Below are 24,651 nucleotides of genomic sequence, written 5' to 3' on the forward strand. Positions count from 1 at the left end.
CACACACACACACACACACACACACACACACACACACACACAAACAAATCTATAAGAAAGGGCCTTTTAAAATGAGGACAGCTTGAACTACAGTGGGGTTTGTGTACCTACGTATTTTATAGCTCTGTGCTGCTAAATGAGGACAGGTGGAGGTGAAGGAGGGTGGAGGGGGATTAGTATAATTACTATTCATGTGGTCCTGCTGGGTATGTTTACATGATGTATGCAGATGAAAGCGGTCAAGTGAGGCAAACAGAGGCCAGCGGCTGCCTACTAACCTCATCTACCACCAAATTATCATCACTCTTATCCGCATCGCTGCCCTGAAAGAAAAAGAAGGTGAGATGAGACACTCCCGCTCTGCGGTCTGATATATGCAGATTACATGTAGAAATATACAACGCACAAAGTCATACAAAAACAAGTTTCTCTGTGTTGCATTTGGAAAAAGTTCCTTTTTTGATTTTTTTTTAACACCCAAGAAGGTGCAGAAATGCAGACAATGAACAGCAGAAATGCAATTAATTTCAGATTCTTAACTTGGCCAGGTGAAATCCTCTCAGGAACAGACTTGTGTTTTTGTTCTAGGTCTTGAACACATTGATAATTCTGAACTTCAGGATAAAAGGATGCATTTATCTCACACTAAAACAAACCCTCTCAAGGCCTAATATATCTGATCTTTCACAATTACTTCAACAACATAGTAAGGACAGCAGAAAGTGAGAACATTTCAGTTACTTTGGAAGAAAGAGCAGCTTTCAAAAGTCTGCTGGCCTGCCACTATAAAGACCCCACCAGTCTTATCTGACGAGAACTGGCACAGTTGGATGAAACTTTCTAACAGTTACTCAAACATTTAAGAGTGTTATGAAAATGTCCTCACATAGTCTGTCATGAACTCCTTCTCATCAGCTTTCCTCTTCTTGCCGTTGCTGAGGTAGTCTGCTGGGCGACCCTTATCCCCATTGGACAGAGAGCTCTGCAGAGAGCAGCGAGACAGGGCAGGGGAGGGCAGAGAGGATTGAATTGAGACAGAGCGGCAGGGAGCAAAGGGGAGGTGTGTGGGGAGGTGCAAAGAAGAGGAGGAGATGAAGGTAAGAAGGACAGAGGAGTGGAGAAATATGCGTGAGGGCGCGAAGGAAGAGGGTGATAATGAGGTGAGAGGGACTGCATAAATCATGTCAGGCTCATAAGCTGCAGAGATGAATGTGAAAGAATATCAGGCTGCATCGATTGGCCGGCTCAGTGAGGGAGTGAGAGGAAGAAAGAATCTTTCAAGTTTTCTTAAGGGCAGCAGAAAAGAGTGCAGCGCGGTCAAAGCACGAACTGGCACTGATACTGTTTTTTCTTTTCTTTTTTAAACCAGCTGGGTAACTATTTTATAGTGCTGAGATTCAAATTGTTATCACACTGTTTCCTCTACTGCTGACTAATTCTGGCGCGTGAATGTTTAAAGCAAGCTACATTGTTATTGTTAAATGAGAATGAACAGAATTCGAAAAACGGAGCTGCACTGTAAAAACATCTTAGTTTTGTCTTCACATTCAAGGATGTCATCGTGCAAGAAAATATGTCCACAGGCAAATATTTAACACATAACGTGCAACAGTAATGGAAACTTGCATGGGTTAAACCCCATTTTTGACAAATAAAGAGGAACAACTTATTGTATCAAAAATATTGAATGAAGGGAGGACATATAGAAATATATTAGTGTGTTGTGTAGTAAATTGTACTCACCGGTCCTGCTTCACGATCTGTTCATTCCATGCCGAAGCACATCCAGGCAGAGGTAGCAGGACACACATTGGACAGACACACACATAAAGACACACATGTCAGATTACATACCATCACTATACATCACGCTGCAGCTGATGACTCAGTGGGAAAACATCCCTGAGGAGTGTTGTGATCAGCAGCACTACTGTGCCCTGCCAAATTCCAAAGCAAAGGCAATCACTGGAGTCCACTGGGCCTATTTTGGTGTTCACTCTGCTGCTAACCCAGTGAGATGTTTTCATCTACAAAAAATGTGATCCAACTCTTCTCTCAGGCATGGACTCATCTGGACTGTTACATGTTTTTCTTTGAGCAAATTGAAACAAGAAGGGCATCTTTTAAAGGGCTGCTGCTGCTGTACCTCGGTGATGCTCTGCAGCGGCGGCGGCGGCAGCTGCCTCGAGGTGCGCTCTCTCATCCTTGGCAGCGAGCTGGGCACCCAGAGCACCAGACAAGGCCAGCAGGCCGGACCCACTGCTGAGTGCCAGGCTGGGGTGGGGCAGTCCTGATGGGTGTGGGCCCACTGGCAAACCCTGGGCGTGCTGGGAGAGATGCTGAGCTTGAAGCTGCTGCTGTAAAGAGAAAAACAAAGAAACAGAAAAAAAGAGGAGACAGGAGCGAGAGAGAGAGAGAGAGAGAGAGAGAGAGAGAGAGAGAGAGAGATTTGGGTGACTTACAAGCAAAAGCTTACTCCACAGAACTGATCAACAGGAAGAGAGGAGGAAGAAAAGGAAGGGAACTAATTGCTGCGATGTGCACGAGAGGAGCAATGTTAAGGTCCAGGGAGTGGCTCTTTAATATGGGAAGCTTTGCAGTTCAATTGAAAGGGAAAACAATGCCAAATTGTCCATGAATTTAATTTGCATTTGAATATTTGACAATTTGACTGAGACATAATTTAAATTTATGATTTTTGGGCCTGTTCTGCTGGTTGTCAAAGACTTAAAAAAAATAGTCACCTGAAGCCATCTTCTAGGTGTTTTAGCCAAAAAAAAAAAAAAAAACATATTTTAGAGAAGGCCAATAAATATTCTTACTAAAAGGAAAAGAACAGGAAGAAAAATAAAAATGTGGGAGTATAAGGTACACACGCTATGAGGCAGAGGGGGGAGCCCACGTACCCCTATCGAAGCATTTAGCTCCCCCATGGTCACCTGTTTGGCGCGTTCCATGGCCTGGACCACCTGTTGTTGATGCTGTGGAACAAACCAAGATGTCAGTAAGGGCAGGTGGATTGATAATTAGTCTTTTTTTCTTAACTGTGAACTCAGTTTATAATAACCCAATTTATAGCATTCGTAGTTTGACTTTTAGTGACTGAGGAAAATGAATGTGCATCGAAGTTCTGTCCATCTGCAGCTCTGTATGTGACAGTGATAAATGTGTATGTATGTGCACACATCCTGTGTGGGTTGATCTCACGCAGGAGAAAAAAGAAAGAGGACTGAATGCGGCACATGGTGTGTGTGTGTGTGTGTGCGCGCGTGTGTGTCACACCTCCTGTGACAGGAAGGGGATGAGCTGAGCACAGATCACGTTCAACCGCTTGGCAATCTCCGTCTAAAAGAGAAAAAAAGGTACTGTCACTTTGATGAATAAACACACACACAAACACTCGCACAGCCAAGATTCAGCATGAACACAAAGAAAACGCACACCCTCATGAAGGTTACACACACAAACGCACACACACACAGTGTGACTGTGGCCTGTTTCTCCCAGGGCCAGTGTGGTAAATATTTCAGCTGCTTACATCTGGTCCATGCAAATGGAAACTCTGCCAGAGAGTTTGGCTAAAATATTCATGGACAGCATCTGCTGTGGCCACAGCCAGCCCACACAGTGTGTGTGAGTGTATGTGTGTGTGTGCGTGCATGCATACGCAATTTACCATCTTGTGTGTGTGTGTGTGTGTGTTTGTGCATGTGTTTCTAGTGTGTCCTTGCATGTCTGTTTGTCTGTGTGTGCGTGTTTGCATTTTGCATGCTTGAGTGTGTGTGTGTTTCCTGCTGGGGGTCAGTGATTCTTGCTGTGGGTGTGTGTCTGTCTCGATCTGCTCTACTACACAGCCAACAGCAAACTCTTCCTCCACCCTCCCCACTCCCCCCCATTTCTCTTTCCTTTTTTCCTTCCATCCCACTCCATTTATTGCTCTTTCCATCCATCTATCCCTCGTTTCATTCCTCCCTCCCTAGTATTAGCACAGTAATCAGTGTTACAAGCACTGCCATGTAATGTCTAACACACACACGCGGGCGCATGCGTATGTACACGCACACACACAAAAACATGTTTAGCGGCAGGCCCAACAAGGCCGTTATGGCCAGTAATGATATGCATGCAGAGATCATGACAACATCATTATGGCCACAGGCTGTTTATCTTGTTGACAGCTAGACCCTGTTCTGTGTGCGTGTGTGATAGTATGTGTGAGAATCCATGTGAGTGTGTTTGTATGTATACCCACACTCACCCCACCCCAGTCTCCCTCTTAAGTGATTTATTGATGCTGGACTGAACTTCCACCCTTCCTTTTTCTTGCTCTTCCTCTCTCATGCTCTTTCTCTCATTCCTCTTGCTTGCCCACATCTCTCCCTCCCTCTGCTCTCCATTTGTCAGCCAGCCAGAGTGCCCCCCCACCCCCTACTCCTGCCCTTCTCCCCTCCATCCTCTGAATCCATCACCCCCCACCCCAAGGGAGACACAATGATTTCTTGTTAGAGAGCTCCAACTACTAAATGACATCTTCAGGAGAGAGCGAGAGAGAGAGAGAAAGGGAGAGAAGGAGAGAACACGAGCAATCGAGAGAAAGAGGATAAAGAGGGGAGGACAAAATGGGAGAGGGGAAATGAAAAGAGGAGGCAGAGGAAGGAGAGGGAGAGGAGGAGGAGGAAAAGGGCAGATTGGGTTGAGGAAATGACAGCCAATGAACGAAGAATGTAGGAGGGAGAAAAGAAATAGAAAAAAGAAGAACAGAAGGAAGGCGGAGGAGGAAAATCGAGATTGGGAAGTGGTGATGGTGTGTGTGTGTGTGTGTGTGTGTGTTGGGGGGCACGTCAAAAGCAAAGTGATTGAGATGGCAAAATGAACGAAGAGAAGGAAAGAGAGTAGACAGCAGGAAGGCAGTGACCTGATTTAAAGTGAAATTCAGCATGGACTGTATGTCTGGAAGGAGACAGAGGTGGAGGCAGGGTGCACAAAAAAATAGGAGATAAAGAGAAAGAGAAATCAATCAAAAGGAAGAGAGACAGAGATGGTGAAGAAATGGAGATTAAGAGAGGGGAGCATTAAAAAGATACAGTAAGACATAAATTGAAGGGAAAGGATAAAAAAAAAGGAAGATGGGACAGAGAAGCAGAGTGACAGTGAGAGAATTGAAAGGACAGAGGGAGTGAATAACAGACAGGGATTTATGATGGGCAAGAGGGAAGGGCAGACTATTCTCATCTGTCTGTGGTGGAGAAATGAATTCTGTTTGTGGATCCTATTAACACCTCCACAGCATAACACTGCTCTACAAGTCCATCAGAGGGAGAATTGACACAACAGCAGCAGAGAGACAGAAAAAAAAAATAGAGGGCGATTTTCCTAAAAATAATTCTTCGTTTTTGAGCTGATTGAGGGCAAAGCAAAGAGGACGTGATAATACAAGAGAAAAATGCAAAGCTTCAGGACAAAGAGAGAATCCTGCAGCTGACTCACCTGTTTGTGCATTTCAATGTTAAGGCCGTAGGACATTTCATAATACTGAAACAAAAAGGGAATATTGGTTAATATACATGAATGTACATAGAAAAAAATGAGACTGTAAAACACAGGGTTTCGGGTAAGACGTCAAAGATTTTTTTTAATATATAATGAAAACATTTCCCATGGATATAGTGTAGGAAAAAAAGTCATCTGGTGTAATGTGTCTGCTGAAAGATAAAATGCAGACATTAATATAAAATAACTCCAGTTTACATTTTCCTGCAACTCCCATTAAAAGCCTAAAACCAATAAAGCTGTGATAAAATAGTCCCCAACAAATATACTCCTATATGATTTGGGGTTGAGTGCCACAGACAGGGCTGCAAAGTCACAAGCATTATAAGTTTTGGCATTTTCACAGGATCAATAGACAATAAACTTTAAGCCTAATTCAATAACATATAAAACGTATATTTCCTTCTTACCTGAAAAACACAAATATTCTCTAGACAAGAAGTGAAATATCTATTGTCTTTCCTTACACAAAATGACAATTCAGTCATTGTGTTCAGACAAATCAACACTCCTAGACCACTCTCAACCTTTTCTTTGGCTCCCAGATTCCCGATGTTAGGCCAAGCGTGAGCACTCTGAAGTGCCCGCGTGTCCCTAAAAGCTCATCGCTGCTAATTTCACCTTGAATCTGCTGAAAGTCAGTGGCAATAAAACGACCCTGAGGTGTGTTTCGGAAGCCAGAAACCCAAAGCGGGGGAGGGAAATTGTCGCCGGGTAGAGGAAGGTGGCAGACGATTGCAATAATCATGTCTAATATGAGCTATTTGACCCTGGCTTTTACCCGAAAGTACAAGAAGCTGTGAGGAATGCAGGAGGTGTTGAATGCCAGAGAGCGAGAAAGACAGGTGAGGATCTCTCTCTTTCCCTCAGTCCCCCTCTCCTCTTTCAGAGATGGACGAAAAGGAGAACATTTTAAAGTCAGATGCCTTGAAAAGTGGCAGGCTGACATTTGCTTTTCAGCGTGGCTGGTTGTGGAGAGATGAGATTGGCAGTTGGACAGCCAGAACAGGCTGGCAGGATGGGAGAGGAGATGGCAGGGGTCCTCTCTCTCCAGACATCTTTCCTGGCAGTTAGCGCACGTGTGTGTGTGTGTGTGTGTGTGTGTGTGTGTGTGTGTGTGTATGTGTGTGTGTGTGTGTGCGCGCAGGTGTGTGTTTTTAGCACAAGTCTGAAACTGTGTAGGCGTGTGTATCTATGTGCTTTGTGTGCATGCTTTGCTGTGAGTGTGTGTTTTCAAGGCGAATGTGCATGCTCTTCTGTGTGTGTGTGTTTGCCTGTAAGCCTCCATAAAAGACGCCTTTCCTGGCAGCTGGCAGCTCTGCTTGGCAATTGCTTTGCCAAGTTTCGTCTGTTGCTAAGCAACATCCAAACTCCCCCAAATCATCAGCCAGAAAAAGAGACCTGGCCTGTGCTTGATGCCAGCTACCCCCTCCTCCCCATTGCTAAAACTTCAATCCCCCCTCTGCTTCAAGCCCCCCGCTCTGTGCCAAGATTGCCACATAGCTCTTTTTTTGGCGCAGCAGGTTATGGGCAGCCCACTCTCTGTAAGCTGTGGTTGTTTATGGCTCTGATCACAGGTAAATCAAGGCTGGAGGTTTGCAAACTAAAAAAAAAAAAAAAAAAAAAAAAAGACAAAGAGTTTTGGCCTTCCCTTTATCCAGAAAAAGATCTGCTGATCTAAGTGGCACAGAGGAACCACATTTACAATTTGGCACTCTTTTTTTCACTCCAAGATTTACAGATATTTTCCTGGTATTCAAATCACAGTCGTGCATCAATTTCTATAACTTGCTTTCATTTCAGTGATGAGATGCAAATGCTTCATACTTAGAGGAATATCTACAATGACTGGGCAAATTATGCAGCAGTATACGAACAATGATCAGACAAAGTGATCAATCAGGGAAGTGTTGATGAGACGTTTAAGGCTCCAAGTAACACCAGTTTATATGATCATTTTCAGCACCGATGAATAAATTAAATCATCTTGTTTAGGAAAACCAACAGAGACAAAGGAAATTCACATTCAAGCCACTAAAAATTTTAGACTTGAGCATAAAAACAAGTGGGGTATTGCTTCATCTTCAACACTTGTGCCAGTATGTTGCCTCCTTTGAGGAATATAAAGTATTTTAAATAAAGAGTTTTCTTATTGGAGAAAATAAAGCCACATTTTATTGTTCTCTGAATGCAAACCTACCAGTATTTTCCCATCTAAAACTGTTAAAATTTTGATTTATTTTGTAGTTCTCTAATATGTCTTTGTGTGTGTGCATGTGTGGTCTTGTGTGTGGTTTTTGCTGGGTGTTGTTTGGCAGCTGTTAGCAGATGAAAGGGATTCAGGGGACTTGGCACTGCACTTGTTGTGAGTAAATGTGGAAAGACGTGTGTGTGCGTGTGTCTCACCATAACATAGTGTCTCTGAATCTCCGTCTTCTCTGTAGCCAGTTTCTCACACTCCAGTTTCAAACTGCAACACAGAAAAGAATGGAAGCAATATAGTTTGGCCGTTTTGATCTGTATCGCACTACAAAATAGAAAACACACAATGTAATTAGTAACATGACAACAAATTATCCCCCCCCCCACTCCAAATCATTCATAGGGGAGGAGGGAGCAGGGTGACCGGGGTGCTGACAGCCCATTATCACCTCAGAGCAGAGCAGAAATAGACGAAGTCATGCTCGGGGCCTGAAATTCAGCCAAGACTGCAGGCAGGAAGGCACATCCAAGGTGTCTCTGCCTCCTTCTCTTTTTCTCTGTGGACAATTTTCAGTCTATCCATGTGCCATCCATTCCTCCTCATTTTGTTGCTTTCCCATTTACCAGCCAGCCTGTCTGTCTGTCTTTGAATCTGACTGTCCCCTGCTTCACTTTTAACTGCACACTTTGCCAAGTTTCACTGAAGCTGAAGTTTCCGTTTTAAGAGGGTCACATATGGCAGTTCTGTTTCACTTGTCTGTGCTCACGTTCGGGACGTGACCCGTGTCTGTCTGTGAGCATTTTAGGATGATAGTTACTCCAAGACCTGGCGTGTAATGGAACGCAGTCAAACACAAAAATGCATCTGAGGTGATAGCAGCCAAACAAATATCCCAGGTGTCCTATATTTCTGCCTGTCCTCTTTGTCTGCTCATTTCTCCTTGCACCCAAACTAGTCCCTGATGTCTCCTAAATTTGGATGATGTCAGTTGGTAGACTTGCAAACACACACACGTGCACACACTCCATTTCTAAATGTACTCAGGTCTAAAAAAACCAAACACCTTTCTTGTTACCTCTGCAGAACTCTCTTCATCTTCTGCACACAGAAATACCCCCCCACCCCCACCCCGTCAGAGAGCTAGTACATTTTGGGCCTTAGGCAGTTTACGCCAACTTGTTTGCGGGCAGTAGATAGATTGATTGGGGGGGTTGTGGTGAGGTGGGACATTAAAGGTAGGTGCTGCGGGAAAGAGTGTGCGAAGGTGGTGGTGGTGGGGAGGTCGTTTGGCGTTGGAAAATTAGAATATGATTAATACCGCAACATTACCCCCAGCCGCAACAGGTAATAACGGCCCCATCCGCTCCCTTTCTCCAGTGCAGCGTGCACACACACACATAATTGACTCATTTATCATTGCCAGTCAGTTGAGGAGAAGAGGGACGAGGGAGGAGATGGAGAGAAGCAGTACGTAGAGTGAGAGAGGAAGGTGGTGGTGGTGGAGGAGCGGAGAGTAGTGAGGATTAACCTCCCCACCCCCACCCCACCACCCCCACCCTATAGATTTTATTACACTGGAATTGCCTCTCGGCAGAAGTCACTCACAGCTGGGCTGGGAACTAATGCAACTCTGTGTGTGTGCGTGCGGGTGCATGTGTGCATGTTTTGTAGGACTTCCAGCATGTTAATCATGACAAACTTGGGAAGAGCCGTGACACGCACGCACGCAAATACACACACACACACACACACACACACACACACACACACACACACACACACACACACACACACACACACACACACACACACACAGAAACTGTCATCAACCAGCTCAGAGCTAATGGGTGATTTTATTGTGTTTAAAAGTGCAGCTGTGATTAAATTTGTTAAAGATTTTTTCCCAATCAGCAGTCAAATCAAAAGCAATCCAGTGATTATCTATTAATCTTTTAACATAAAAGTACATATGATTAAAAAAAAGTACTGTGGTGGGAACCATTGAATAATTCACAATATAATACTATGATAGCCATGATTACAATAGCCATATTAGAGCAATTCTGCGATAGTTAATTGACCCAAAGAAAAGTGCACACAATCAAAATATTTCTAAGTCATGAAAGAAAAACACTCCTAAAAAGGCAAAAAAAAAAAAAAAAAATGCAACGTGAAATCATTTATGGGCAATCTGATTTGCATTTCCCCGCTGTCCATGCTGTTACCCTGAGTGTTTCTTCTGAAAAGTAAAAGGAAAAAAAAAAAGATGAAATAATGATAATGATACTAAAAATGACTTACTTCATAACCAATTATCATCAACACGTTGTGTGTTGTTCCCCCCTTCTCTCCCTTCATTTAATAAAGCTGTGAAAAAAATCGGCTAATCCGACTGATGGGCGAATCGTTTCAACTCTAAACGTGTTGATAATGTGCAGCAGAACGCACGCTTCCTTATTCATTTTAGAGCATTCACAGCAGGAAAAGGCATTTCTCTAAGGTGCTTGAAAATGACAGTCGACAGCTGAAATGCAACAATCACAAAACCACCAGATTATGCTTCAGCAAATGAGCAACAGTCAGTCATACAATAAAATAGACAGAGTGCAACCACCACCCCCACAGCCCCGATCTAAAAAAAAAAATGTATAAAAAAATAATAAAATAAAAAATAATGTCTATATAGCCATAAAATCTTGAAGTGCTGTTGAGCAATTTATGGAGTGTTGTGCCAAAAACAAATGTGTGCGCATGTACACACCTACACCCAAACAGTGTGCAGATGGACAGTTCTTGTGCTTACAAGAAAGACCCCAAGGTTGTACTCAGAAAGCAATAACCATTCCCCAGAAAATGGACTTCAAGGATTGGAATTACTGTGCGAGTGTGTGTTGTCATGATGGGAATGTGGGAGCATAAAAGAGTTGGAGGGGGAGAAGAAAATGAGGGAGAGAGGGGAGGAGAGCAGTGAGCAGGAAGTAGGTATTTCATGTCGAAATGATTGCCTGTAATAATTAGTCTTTGGCTCAGCACCATTTACTGTGAGGGAGGGAGAGAAGGTTTCTGAGGACGGAGAGAAAGACACAGCGACGCAGAGAGGAACCAAGATTGAGTGAGCGAACAAGAGAAAGAAGCAAGGGGAAAAAGGGAGGTGTGTGTGTGTGTGTGTGTGTACACATGTGTGCCTGTGTGGCATGGTGGGCTCGGTTCCTCCAATTTTTCACTGGCAGTGACAGGAGATAAGATGATCAACCGAATGCGCTACAAATCTGCAGCCTGCCAGCCTTCAGACAGCTCTGTCAGTGCTGCTCTGCTACTGAACACACACACACACACACACACACACACACACACACACACACACACACACACACACAAAATGCTCTTTACGCACACACAGGGAAGCACGCAAACTAACCACGCAAAACATGGGAGAAAATGAGTATGTGTGCAAGAACACACAAAACAAGCATATTAACTGAATACACTGCATGTACGCAGGCACACGGAAACATAATGTACACGTGAGCACAAACCGTGCATGCACCCACACACACACACTAGCAGAGCCGCTAAATAAACACAGTGAGGAACACACACACACTCTAATGAGAGCCTACAGACAGTAAAGCATCTAATTCTGCACTTAGAGTAGAAATGTGCCGACTGCCTTTTAAGTCACCATGTCTAAAAACAGGCTTATGGGTATTGTAAAAATGTCAGCGCTTTCCTCTCTAGCATTTGTTTTTCTGAACAATACTTTTACTTTCCCTACTCCTTCATTGATTTATTTGCTAAAGGAACAAAGGTATTTTTATATTCTTCCTCAATAAGCGTCTTGTCCATTGCTACTGTTCGCTTGAAGATATTTTTTTCCAGCATGAGAACAAGAGGAACATTTTATTTTTCTTATCAATGTGACCAGATTTGCAGAAATGGAAACCCTCTAAGCTAGTTGAGGCCAGATGATAAAACAGTAACTGTCATTTCTTTTTCTTTTTTTTCCCTTGATAATTAATATAATCAGCTGCTTTTGTTTTCTACAGTCATTGGGCAAGTGTTACGCTAAAAGGCCAATCAAAATATTGATAAAATATTAATTTCCTTCTTCCACAAGCCAGTTGTAGGTCTGGTCTAAAAAGCTACGCCCTACAGAAGAAAAGAGATGAACATGTGATGTGAGGCAAGGCTAGATTTATCAAGGTTTTAACACATTATATATGACAGTTGTTAGTGAAGCATTTCCACCATGGTGTGGGGGTTTGAATCCATTTACAGTCAGAAAAAAATAGAAATTTAAAATTACTTAATGGTTACATTCTAAAATTGCAAACATTAGCTGGCACCGGGTTCACAAATGTTCAGTTTCTTTGATAGTTAAGTAAATATTGCAGGGGTTTGGACTAATAGATGGGGAAAAAAATGGACTTTGTGCACTTATGAACATTTCAAAGACCAGATGAAGAAAGTAATGTGTAGACTGATCATAACAAAAAAATGTTCCTCAAAGGATTTCAAGTGACAAAGGTTGGCAGAGAACGTCTGTAAGTGTTACTTTTAATTCTTTTCTCAGTTATTTCATTTTAAAAATCACAGGATAAACCCAAAGAAATTCCATTCAGAGTGATATAAAACAAAGAAAAGCTCCATCAATTCAGATCCTAAAGCGCTACAAAAACGCAGAATATTAGCTTTAAATAACAATAGCGCGCACACACACACTGATGGAAGCAAGTACGCCAATGTAGTGCCTTTACACTGTCAAGACCATTTAGCCTGCGAGCCTTCCAGGTATGTGACTGTTCACTTTACATCTCATTAACTATTGATCAACCTTTCTTCTCTGCTCTGCCACAAAACCTCCAGCTCCCTCCCGGTCTCTGTTTTCAAATACACACACAGTCTCTGAAACACACAAACATACATACCAGGGACCCACCCAACTTGCCAGTGTACTCTTTCATCATCTCTCAAGGGCAAGCACAAGAGCAAACGCACACACAAGCTAGGATCTTGTCACACAATAAGAGGCCAACTGTTACCCTCTCTGCTGCTAGGTTTACTGTAAAGGCTGGTCTTTTATAACTGTTTCTAACAAATGCAAACACATAACCACACAGTCAATTAAAAAGGGAGAGGTTGCATCACACAAACCAACCCCACCCCCCATCCCCCCCTCAAAAAAAAAAAAAAAAAAAATCACATTAAGAAACCACAAACCCTCAGCCTGCCCTAAAGCAAATATAATTTTATCATTTGGTGAATGACACTTAAACGCAGGATACTCGATTATCCAATTATAACTGTAAACACACACAAACACAACCCATCTAGTTACATACACTGTAAAGATGTATTCAGTACAGGCCCACACGTGGTGTTCAACATGACTGTGTCAGTATATGTAAGTCGACTCAGCCTTACAGTCTTCGGTACAGATTGTGACAATCTGGGCCGATACCAATATCGGCGTTTACTGAGAACACTTGAAAGCTGAAGCAGATAATGGACTGTTTCTCTTGCTTTTGTTATTTATTCTGCCTTTTTTTGCCAGAGAAGCAAAGAAAGAAAAAAAGTAATGGCTCATCTTTGAAACTCTATCCAGCCAAAAACCAACGCAACACAAAGGTAAACACTGGCCCTGCCATCGGTAAATGTCCTCGTATTTGCTGATCGACTGGTTCAAGTGAACGCATCAGCATATTTGTGTGTCTCAAACCTTTGGTAAAGAGTCAACAGGGGTTTCTTTACAAGTAGTTACATACTTGTCTTTAAAGACAAAGAGGTTCAGCAAAGGCCTGGACAGAAATCAAATGTGCTTTATTTTGCTTTCATGTAGTACTGTATAATATACTGCCTAACAGAGGTATGAAAATGGGCTAAATTAATTATTTTGAACTTATCATTTGAACCTATTAACACAAATGAAACAGTGAAAACATTCCACTGTGAGATCTGTCTCCATATTTTGTCCAAACAACAGTTCATAACCCAAAGGCAATTAGTTGGACAAAGACACAATTGTTGCAGTTTTACCTCTCTACTCCACCATAGTAAATCAAACAATCAATATGCGATTGAAGTGTAGACTTTCAGCTTTAATTCAAGGAGTTTAACAACAGTTTTGTATTAACTGTTTAGGAATTGCAGCCATTTTTTTTGTATGGTCCCCTATTTTCAGAGGCTCAAAATTAACTGGACAAACTAACATAAAGAAGAATCTATTTTTAGCTGCTCCCTCACCTACCACAGCAGATAGTGCTGCGTGATTAACTTGGCAGATTTTTTTTGGTTTTTTAAGCCAGTTGACCTTCCTAATGCAACACCAAAGGGATTTGTATCTCCCCTGGGGAACAAACTGAGGATAGTTTATGGTGTCATTAATAGAATTTTAAATATAAGGATTGTTTTAATTTTTTTTTATTTAATTTTTCTAGCAGTCAATGACCGCCAGAAAGTCTAGAAGTCATGGGCATCACCAAATGCAGCGCTTCCTCCCATTAGATGCTCTGTTGCAGCTTGCTGTGGGTCTTTCTGCCTTCAGTTTTGAATTTAATAAATGAAAAACTTCTCTGTTGGGTTGAGATGGGGTGACTGACTTTGCTCTTTGATATTGAAGAATATCCTGTTTCTCTGCCTTGATAAACTCTTGGGTTGCCTTTGCAGTTTGCTTTGGGTCATTTTCCATTTGCACTGTGAAGCGCTTGTCCAATCTGTTTTGCAGGATTTGGCTGAATCTGAGTAGAGAGTATAGCCCTGCACACTTCAGAATTCATCCTGCTGCTTCTATCAGCAGCCACATCATCAATAAACACTAGTGACCCGGTTCTACTAGCAGCCATACATGCCATAACACTGCCTCTACCATGTGGGACAGATAATGTGGTATGTGTCTGATCATGAGCTGTTTCTCTTCTCCATATTCTCACAGATATTATGTCTGCTTCATTTGTTGTGAAATAACAAGTGAGCAAGTCTCACGTGGCTATGAAACTGTTTGTCAGTCAGTTGTTCCATTACTTTTGAGCCTCTGAAAATGAGGCATAAAAATGGCCACAATTCCTAAAGAGTTAGTGCAAAATTTTTGTTAAACCCCTCAAATTAAAGCTGAAAATCCGCACTTCAATCACATCTTGACTGTTTGATTTTAAATCCATTGTGTTGGTCTACAGAGGCAAAACTACAAAACTACTTTATTTTTGTATCAGCTTTAATTATCAAACGATATGGTGACAGCTAAACGATGACACACATGCAGCACTGACTGTATGTGCGTCAGTGCTGCTACATAGTATTTGGGCAGAGATGAGTGGAGGGGCTCTTTAGTGATGAGTGGCAGCATATTAGTGGTGAGTGGAGAGTCTATCTTACTCTACAGACCACACACGCACAGTTACAATGCAAGCGCGTCTGCAGTCACCAAGAACAACCTGTGTGTGCGTTTGTACAGAAAGAAAATTACAGTAATGAGAGCTCTGTGTCAGCAGCTTCTCCCGTCTCCCTTCAGCCTGCTGATTACAGCCTGTTTAGTTAGTGCACACACACGCATGCACACACGCATGCACGCACGCACGCAGGAACACACAGGAGTTGACCCAGCAATGACCCTCTAATTAATTAACTCCTCCCTTTCTTTAGGTTGGTTAGAAATCTTTCTTATCCCATCACCACACACACAACCACATGTGCCACCTAAAAAAATAAGGCACATATAAATTTAGAAACACACCCTTACCACCCACCCATCCATCTATCCGCCCACGCACACAATGCACAGCTCATCAGCTCAAATCACTTCCCACCGTCTCTTTCCTGCCATCTAAACCAACATCTATCAGAATTTGGCCACTTTCCCTGCAACCAAAATACACAACTAATCCTAGCTATTTCCAGACAACATCTATTTGTGTGTAAAGATAATTGGGGAGGCCCTTACATGTGTCTAAGCGTGTTAAGCATATGCATCAGACTGGAAGTCTGTCTGAATGGGTCAATGTGTTTGTGTCTGTCTATGTGGGCGTTCAGGTCATGCTTTCCCTGCAGGGTGAATAGCTTACAAGTGGATATGATTACAAGAAGGTGTAGCCTGCAATCAGAAGTGGTTCTGTGGTGCAACCTGTCTGCTGTTGGACTAAACAAGGCCACTGCTAATCATACTGATTGTCACTGTATGTGTGCTCCTTTCCAAAACTGCTGCCAAACTGACCTTTTTTTTGGGGGGGGGGGGGGGGGGGGGGGGGGGGGGGGGGGGGGGATTGATAATCAAACTGCTTCCAAGAGTTACACAGTTGTGAAAGGGGCAAGTGGTTTTATTGTGACACTTATTTTTAAGTTTGAAACATACTAGTTGTTTTATGACCTCACAGTGCCATATGACTCAAGCAAGCTGACCTGCATACTTTGGTTATTTGGTGATTGTGATGCACACTAAAGTCTGGACCATATTAATAAGAGTTTGCATGCCAATACTGCAAGTTTAGCCAATCTAGCACAAGGCAATTCCACCACAACTACACATTGCACATTAACAATGGTTTTAGTGTAATAAAAACCAAAAGCAATAATTTGTTTAGCTTTACATAAGTTAGAATTAATTTGGAATAAAAGCTTTACTTATAAAATACAAGGAAGCAGTAGTTTTTTTGTGTGTCTTAAACACAACACGAGCAGCAGCTCAAGTTTATTGCTGTTTGTATGCCAATTATGAGTGAGCCGAACCAGTCATTCCAATTAACAGATTCATACCCACCTGCCAGATTAAACATGCACCCGACAGATACGTGAGAAGATGTCTGATAACACAAGCTGTTCCACTGGCAGAAACTGTTGCTATTGTTCCAAGCCGTGGTTACAGTATTAGTTTTCAGTTATAGTCATATGCAGTGAATTAATCTGCTTTGATTTTCTGTGCTCATAACAGCCTGCGGGGCTGTGGGAAAAGCCTGTAGGATGGTTAAACAATCGTTCCTGGAAACCTGAACTGAACCTGCTAAAACCGCACGCCGACTTATCAAAACTGGACGACACAGATAGAATCCCAATCCTGCTCTCAGTCGTGTTCTTAATCACATAATTAATTCATTGCTGATCCTGCTCAGTAGTTCTCAGTACCAGCGATTGCAAGAGGGCGATGCTCCAGGTGTTTTGTAACATGAGGCGTTATGTCAAACTGCTGCCAGAGGAGTTCATCACCAAGAGATTCGGGGGGGGGGGGTGTAACTCGTGTTCAGTGAATGACTCGATCTGTCTGCATAAAAGGGTTAGTGTCACAGGGACACTGCAAATAACTGGGGGGGCTTGCTGTTTACGGTGATCACAAGAAGATAACCTTCGGTTGCCCGCTGGTTCATTCATGCAAACAAGCACATCAAAAAAAGATGCCAAGACTTAGAGGTGGTCAGCATCATAGCTTTAGCATTCCACTAAATAAGCATGCATATATGATAAGATGTGACAAGTGTACAACTAAACTACATCCATATGTTTTTACTGGTTTGGGGTTAAAATAAATTACAGCACAGGCTGCCTTGTTTTCACTACTTCTTTTAGTCTAACTTGACTATTTTGCCCAGTTGTGGTTGAAACATCATACCCATGTGACCGAGTTGTTTTTATACATTGTTTACACCAATTGGAATTTGTAATAAATATCGCAGGACTAAAGAAAATGCTGCAACAACCAGAAATTAGACAAACCAAACAGACACATGCCAAGCCTCTATAACTGGCCACACTAATTATACAAGATTACTCATTTTACATTTATCTTTATCAATGTGACTCTTATGTATGTCCATACAAACTTGAAGCTCCAGTTCTTAGCCAACACACAAAAAAAAGAGTTGCACATTCAGAAGCTATCCACTTGGAACAATCAAAAAAAATGTGGGTTTTTGCAGATTTATAATTTTGAGCTTGTGATGAGCAAAATGGACAGAGAAATAAGAACACACTGGGGCACACGTACAGACACTGGTGTGAGCAGGGTAACAGTAGCCGCAGGGGTTAGGGGGGCTGTGGACGGGACGGGATCGGCATACAAAAGAAGTTTGAAGTGGGACAGAAAGGGAGGGAGAGGAGATTCTGGCCAGCTATATCAAAGCAGGATGAGAGGAGAAGAGTTGGGAGGCGGGAATGACCCTGTGAAGGTGTGCCAAGAGGACAGAGAGGGGGAAAGAGAAAAGAGAGAGAAGGCTGGGACTGCACAGCCAGCCCAAATCCCACATTCAAAGGAATTCTGGGCACATTCCTGCACATCAAGCACACTATAGAGACAGGCAAAAAGAGTAGATGTCAAACCATCACATAGCATTATCTTGCATTATTTCAGGCAGATCAAGTGTGTTTGCATGTCTATGGCATGAGAGTGAGACAGGGCGAGAGAAACTATTCCAGTGCGTGGCCTGGGAATAAAGCTGAACCTGCCTCAACTTCTGACACAACACGTTACTGCAAAGTCATGTGGCAGCACTGTATCGATGAAATACATGCAAGTGCACATTTCCTAGTAATTACTTTCTGACACGAAGGCGCTATGTCTACTGTTCATCTCTCTGTTTTTCACACAGATAATAACATGAATGTCACTGGGATAAGTTTCCAGAGTTGTAATTATTCTAGTAATATAAATCACTGCAGTTTTTGTTTAGTGACAGATAAGCTTTAACCTCATAAACATAACACTCAGACAACACCTATGCATCACCATGCATCATTTTTCACTTATATCTTAGGCAACCTGCCATCACAAAGACAACCTCTAGTCCATGTTACTTTTTCTTTTTACACAGAATACAGAACATTTCTAAAGTGATGACGTTTTCTCAGTCAGGTATTCATTCTTATGTTGATTTTCATCACTAGTTAATTCAAACAAGCAGTGCCAAAATTCATGGAGCAAGCCAAAGTATGGTGCACAATCTCAATATTGTGCACCATAGCAAGATTTGACAATATATTAAGTTAAATTTAATGCATTTATTAGGAGTCTTCCTACTATGGTGCTTATAATTGTATTGTTCTTTGATAGGAAAGGTTACATCCTTTATGTAGCTGGCATCGGTGTTAAAATGATATGTAATTGATTTTTGCTGTGACATTTACAGAAAAGTGACCATGATGCATGAAGCTGTCACATGATGATTCTATTTAATTTTTGCTATGAATGCCCAGGGTACTGGAAGTAAAACACCAGCATGCCAAGAAACACACACACACACACACACACACACACCACACACACACACACACACACAGACTGCAAACAATACTGAACACTCCTAAACACCCACCTGTGGTACTGGGTCTGAAGGAACTGAAACTCCTCCTTGATGCGGTCCAAAGTTTCTGGGTAGGTCAGTTTCAGTGACTGGGGCGTCCCCGAAGCTGCGGCGCTGCTGCTGCTGCAGCTGCCACCACTGAGGCAGAGGATCCAGGGGGTGGCTGTAGAGGTGCCTGAAAATGCACGAAATATGTGTCAAAAAGACATATTCTTGGCACTAAATTTCAAAATCCTGTCATTCTTCATGTCCTTGAAGAATTTTCTGAGGAGTGAAATATACAATGAACATTATCAAACAACCAAAGGAAGCAATAATCATGAGCACAATAACTATTCTCATGTCTGTGAGGAGCTGTTGAATACAGAGATACTGTTATTGCCAGATGTGAATGGGTCAGCAGAAGAGGGCGGAGAGAGACAAGAGCTTCTCAGCCAAATGAGCACACTTTAATTGCATGTCTGGGTAGAAAAAAGATATAAAGAGCAAAATAGAGCAGTGGGGGTGGGGGGTGGGGGGTGGAATGACCCCATCAGGGCCAAAAACCCCTTCTAACCCCTGTGTATAGTCTCTCTTCTCTGCAGGATCCAGAGCAATTAGGAGACTACAACCATAGGGGTAATGCTGTAGGACAGGCAGACAAAAGGGGGCTAAGAGCAGGCCTAGGAGGGTGGTCGGGGCTGTCAGTCCATTTGTCTGTCTGTTTGGCTCGCTCTCAAAATAACAGAGGGAAGAAGAAGACAGCTGGTTAACAAGCTTCGTGATTGTCATCTAAGATGTTAATTTTTAAGGTTCTAGTACTTACAATCTTATATTGTACTACAGTTCAAGTAGTAAAACTTATATTGGGAGGCCTCAGATTTTATTCTACACAGTGCTGTTTAATAGACACATTTAAAATCTGAAATAGCCGAGGATATTTCCTAGCAGCCAAGAAATGTACAGACAAACAGACAGGCTTGCAATGTTGCATTTCTTAAGCTTTTTCATGATATAAATACTGATTTCTTGTCAGATCTATACAATTTGTTGAATGAATTAATCAAAGTTTGGGCAGTGTTACACTTCCAGCAGAGGCAGATACAACTTGCCTACTAGTGCCACACACATTGTATTTGCCCTGCAGCACTATTTTCTCCTTTGAGGATAGTAAAAGAGTGCAACTCACTTTTCTCTTATATGCATTCTTAACTGGTAGTCATGTAGCTTTGCTACGCTTTGTCTCGCTGCCTGGGGATTTGCAAAGACGTACTCAATTTCCCTGTGAAATGCAGAATATATACAATATGTAAAGGGGGAAAGCTCACACGTATGTTCACTCCTATCAAACCCGTACATATAACAGATTGTGTTTTTAAGTTAAACACATGCAGGGCTAAACAGTTTGCTTGTTTCCAATTTTAACAATATACCTTCCATTTCATATCCTTTTCTTTCCAGAGATTACATTATATATGCTATCCTGTCCTTCAAGCCATCTGCTTGAATTTCTCCATTTCTGAAAGTTTTGAATATGTCAGTCAGTCAGACATTATAAAGTGACTACAATCCTGCAAATATTGCTACATGCTACAAATATTTCCTTACTCAATTCCACTTATGAGTTTAATTACACCACGGCAATTAGGACATCACGGTGTGTCCAAAATTAATAAGCTGCCCACCTTCTCAACAACGCAACCTACAAGGTTATTTCACTGAAAGTGTCATTGTGGCAATTTTTGATTTGGTTTAAAAAATGATACCGCAAATCCTGATGTTCAACAAATCAGCAGTGTCTGTGATGCATTAATGATGTGTAATTAAAGGCTTAATTACAACATCGCTCAACTACAATGCCACAAGAGAGTATATAAAAGACGTTAAATAAAAACGTGCATGTCCACATGTGTGCAGATACATGAAAGAAACCTACACCAAGAGAGGTTTGCCAGCAGGTGAAACGTTATCTGAGTAAAGGAAATTAAACACTGAGGGAAAAGGGGGAGTGCAAGGACAGAGAATGGAGATGAAACTGGGAGGAGAATTTAAAGGAGAAAAAATAAAAGGTAGGACTGATGAAAAGTAAAAATGGACAGATAAGATGGATGAGACTATTTTTGGAAAGGCACAGAGAAGAGGTGAAGGAGGAAGAATCTTTTCTGAAAGGAGATTTAAATGGAGAAGAGAGAGAGGGGGAAAGAAGTGGAGCAAGAAAAAGGAGAAAAGGGAAGAAATGTAGAGAAAGGAAAAATGGCTGATAGAAGAGGGGCTGTGGCCTCATTGTTCCTCTTTCTTTCTAACAAGCTGCTCTCAATCTGTCGGCCAGATCCCCTCCTAGAGCACAGAAAGCCACACAAACACATGCGTGCGCACACGCCGTTTTTCCCTTATACACTCAAACCCCAGTATTACAAACACTCACCCCCACAAAACACACACATTTTGTCAGTCACACATACACACTCTTCTGATTAAACACACACACATTCTCTCTGCTCACACACACACACACACACACACACACACACCACAGCAATTACTCTCCACGAGCGAAAAAAAGAACACGAAGGCCATGGCCATTTTATAGGACAGTGGAAGGTGTAAGAAAGAGGGGTCTATCCTTTTTATCACTCACTTTCCTCTTCTACTTCCTTTCAACATTTTCCTTTACTTTTTTTTTATTTTATCACATAACCATGTCTTCAGAGGACAGCTGAGAGGCGAGCCAGTGCCTCCTTCAAAAAGTGAGGCATGCACAAAGCTGTATATTTTTTGGAGAATAGAACAACAGCATTTTTTTTTCTAGAAGGAGGAAACTACCATTTCCCTGCTGGCTCAGCCACTTAGGTACAACTCCAGCCTGCTTAGTTTTGTTTTTACACTGATTCACATTCAGCTGTTGCCTCTGAAACACTAGCGCATCCATTCTATCATAACATAGCATAACATCTTAACTCCTGCCATATCCCACAAACCAGTGCTATTAGTCTGCCCAAACCCCTGATCCTGCAAACAGCTGAGCAGGCTTAAAAGTGAGAGGTCAGACCATTAAGCTGACCTGGTAACCTCTGGGAATAGCTCTACGCAGGGAGCCTCACCTGATAATCCCATGGTCAGTTATGTCCCTGGCTTGAAGGCAAACAAGAGACATGCCGTCTGCCCTTGAACAAAGCTTACATAGGCTGAAAATCACTGTTACACAATTACAGGCTAGAGCTCTCTGCGAGTGATACAATTGTGAAGTCAGTTTCTGTAATACTGGGAAGGGATTGCACAAGGTTGGACGGCAAGGAACAAGGCAAGAAAGCTTATCTCTGATATGATTAGAGATCATCTGATTACTCAAGTGTTTAGTTCAGTCATTAGAGAACTGCTTACATTCTTGTGATCTGTTGTGTTCCAGAGAGCCAGCAGAGGTTAAAGTTAAAGGCTTATGACCTACATGAGCACGAAAGGAAAAAAAAAAAAAAAAAATTATATATAACCCCATCATATTAAATGTATAGGCAAATACACACATATATATACACACTAATCCCTCTCAGTCCTGAAAACAAGCTCCTTCCTGGGGAAGAGAACACGAGTCATCTGTAAAGTCAGAAATTATTTAAAATCAATCATTGCACCCAAAAATGGAACACCACAACATAGTGGTAACAATCTAACAATGCAGGCCAACAATGCAAAAACAAACAAAAGCATAAACGAATCCTTACGTATGAACAAAGGAGAACGACTTCAACTGAGCGCCCATTAAAAATTTGATGTGAAGGGACCATTACCAGTGTGGTGTTTCCTGAATCATATCATTCCTGTTTTTATTTGAGTTACCTCAAATTACACCACGAGCGGCAAACCACTATGACCTCACATCCTTGCTCGAACCCCCACACTCTCAAGAAAACATGTGCAATCAGACTCACAGATGAGACAACACACCCACACATGACCATTATAAACATTAAGTTTTCCACAAGTATTTACAAGCACATATGCACTTCATTGCATTCACACATGACTGCAGCTCCAACGTCAGTATCAGTGGAAACCTGCAAGATGTGTCTCAATCCTCCCAACTCACGCTGACCTACAGTGAGACATAATTCGCTAATGGACTGGAAATGGGGCCATCGCTGTCAGGAGGTGGTTGTGTACACTTTAAAGAATGCTCTGCTGTGTCTTCTTCATAAGGGTGCAGGTAATTAGGGAAGGAAGAGATTTCTCATGGACAAAAACATTAAACTTTTTTTTTTTTTAATTTCACTCTTCACCACCAAAAATGTGTTCTTACACATGAACAGTCCAAAAAAAAAAAAAAAAAAAAGACAAGATTTGAGTTTCTTTTTTGTAAATTGTGAATAGTGGCTACACACAGAATGTAGCCAATACCAATATTCATATTGCAGCAAATATGTTCAGCTTAAAAATAAAACTTTGCTCAGTAAATAAGGTATGAGTTCAAGTAGTGCTAGTAGGTCAGTGAAACACTCTCCCCATGGCAGTGTCAGCAGGTAGTAAGTATGTTTACCATACCCACAATCTTTGTGTGTTAGCGTGATTACATTTTCTAATCAGAAGTACAACTCTGCAAAAAAAAAAAAAGTTAGGACACTGTAGATGTAAATAAAACAGAAAGCATGGATTTGCAAATCATTACAACACAATATTTGCTTTAAAGCTTCAGCATTTTATCATTTTGAAAAGTATGTGTTAATTTTAAATTTGATGCCAGCAACACATATCAAAAAAGTCTGGAATGTAAGCATGTTCTTCAAGGTGGTGCATGACCTAGTTTTTCTAAACAACACGCCTTTGTCATATTTTTAGTTTCATTTTGTGCCAAATGATTGTCGTGGGTGGCGGGTCTTGGCTGCAGGTAAGCCAACTTAGCACTCTGACTAATACAACAGAGCCATGGAGTTGTAAAGGCAAAATGTGACCTGGTATCATCTTGGTGAAATATTCATTTCCTTCGCTGCATGGTAGAGTTTTAACCTGATCGGGTTGATGTAGCTAAAAAAAACGTGTTTTTACAGAAGTGTTCCTGAGACCATGCACTGATCTCCACCACAGAATCATGCAGGTTTTTAATGCAGTGCCACCTGAAGGCCAAGAAAATCACAGAAATTCAGTATTGGTTTTCAGCCTTGTCCCTTGCATACAGATATTCTTCCAGATACAGTTTTAGATATAAACCCAAATTCTTTGAAACATTACGCTGTGCAACCTACCGCAATCTCATTACTAATAAAACCACAAGCTGATTTTTTTTAAAACATGCCAAAAAATTCAAAATGATACTATATTTAACAAATTCGATGTGTTTTCATTCTGGATTTCTTGACATCTGGTAGAGTATACAGGCTTTTTTGGATACTGGGTCAGAAGGAAACTGCAGCTGAGGCTTATTGAAATAAGTAAGAACGACTGTAAATGGCAAATATCTGACTTAATGCCACTAGAAAAAAAGTCGGTAGGTCAGTAAAAGGATTGAATTCCTTCTTCAGGGTAGCAGCAATGTTTCAATCCATTCAATAAGTTTGGTTTTACAAAAAAAAAATTAGACAAGAACATAACACTAATGAAAGTCAGTAGGTTTCACTGTTGGGGAAGCATAAATGTCAGCAAAATTTCATC

The 24,651-nt window shown here is 41.8% G+C and overlaps 1 protein-coding gene across 5 annotated transcripts in view; it reads right to left on the bottom strand.

The window, feature by feature from the left end:
- tle2a (TLE family member 2, transcriptional corepressor a) overlaps window positions 1-24,651 on the bottom strand; it is a 38,013-nt gene that overhangs the window by 8,001 nt on the left and 5,361 nt on the right. Inside the window, exons 2-10 of one of the 5 annotated variants that reach the window (XM_030726803.1) lie at window positions 19,045-19,207; window positions 7,957-8,020; window positions 5,488-5,532; window positions 3,283-3,345; window positions 2,940-2,981; window positions 2,147-2,354; window positions 1,744-1,760; window positions 887-982; window positions 279-323 (exon numbers count right to left, since the gene is read on the bottom strand). In XM_030726803.1, coding sequence (XP_030582663.1) covers window positions 279-323; window positions 887-982; window positions 1,744-1,760; window positions 2,147-2,354; window positions 2,940-2,981; window positions 3,283-3,345; window positions 5,488-5,532; window positions 7,957-8,020; window positions 19,045-19,207 — 743 coding nt within the window. Of the gene's footprint in view, window positions 1-278; window positions 324-886; window positions 983-1,743; window positions 1,761-2,146; window positions 2,358-2,876; window positions 2,982-3,282; window positions 3,346-5,487; window positions 5,533-7,956; window positions 8,021-19,044; window positions 19,208-24,651 lie in introns of all 5 variants that reach the window. The other 4 variants (XM_030726802.1, XM_030726801.1, XM_030726800.1 and 1 more) reach the window with 4 other exon arrangements.

Source organism: Archocentrus centrarchus, chromosome 4 (genome assembly GCF_007364275.1).
Source record: "Archocentrus centrarchus isolate MPI-CPG fArcCen1 chromosome 4, fArcCen1, whole genome shotgun sequence".
NCBI lineage: Eukaryota > Metazoa > Chordata > Actinopteri > Cichliformes > Cichlidae > Archocentrus > Archocentrus centrarchus.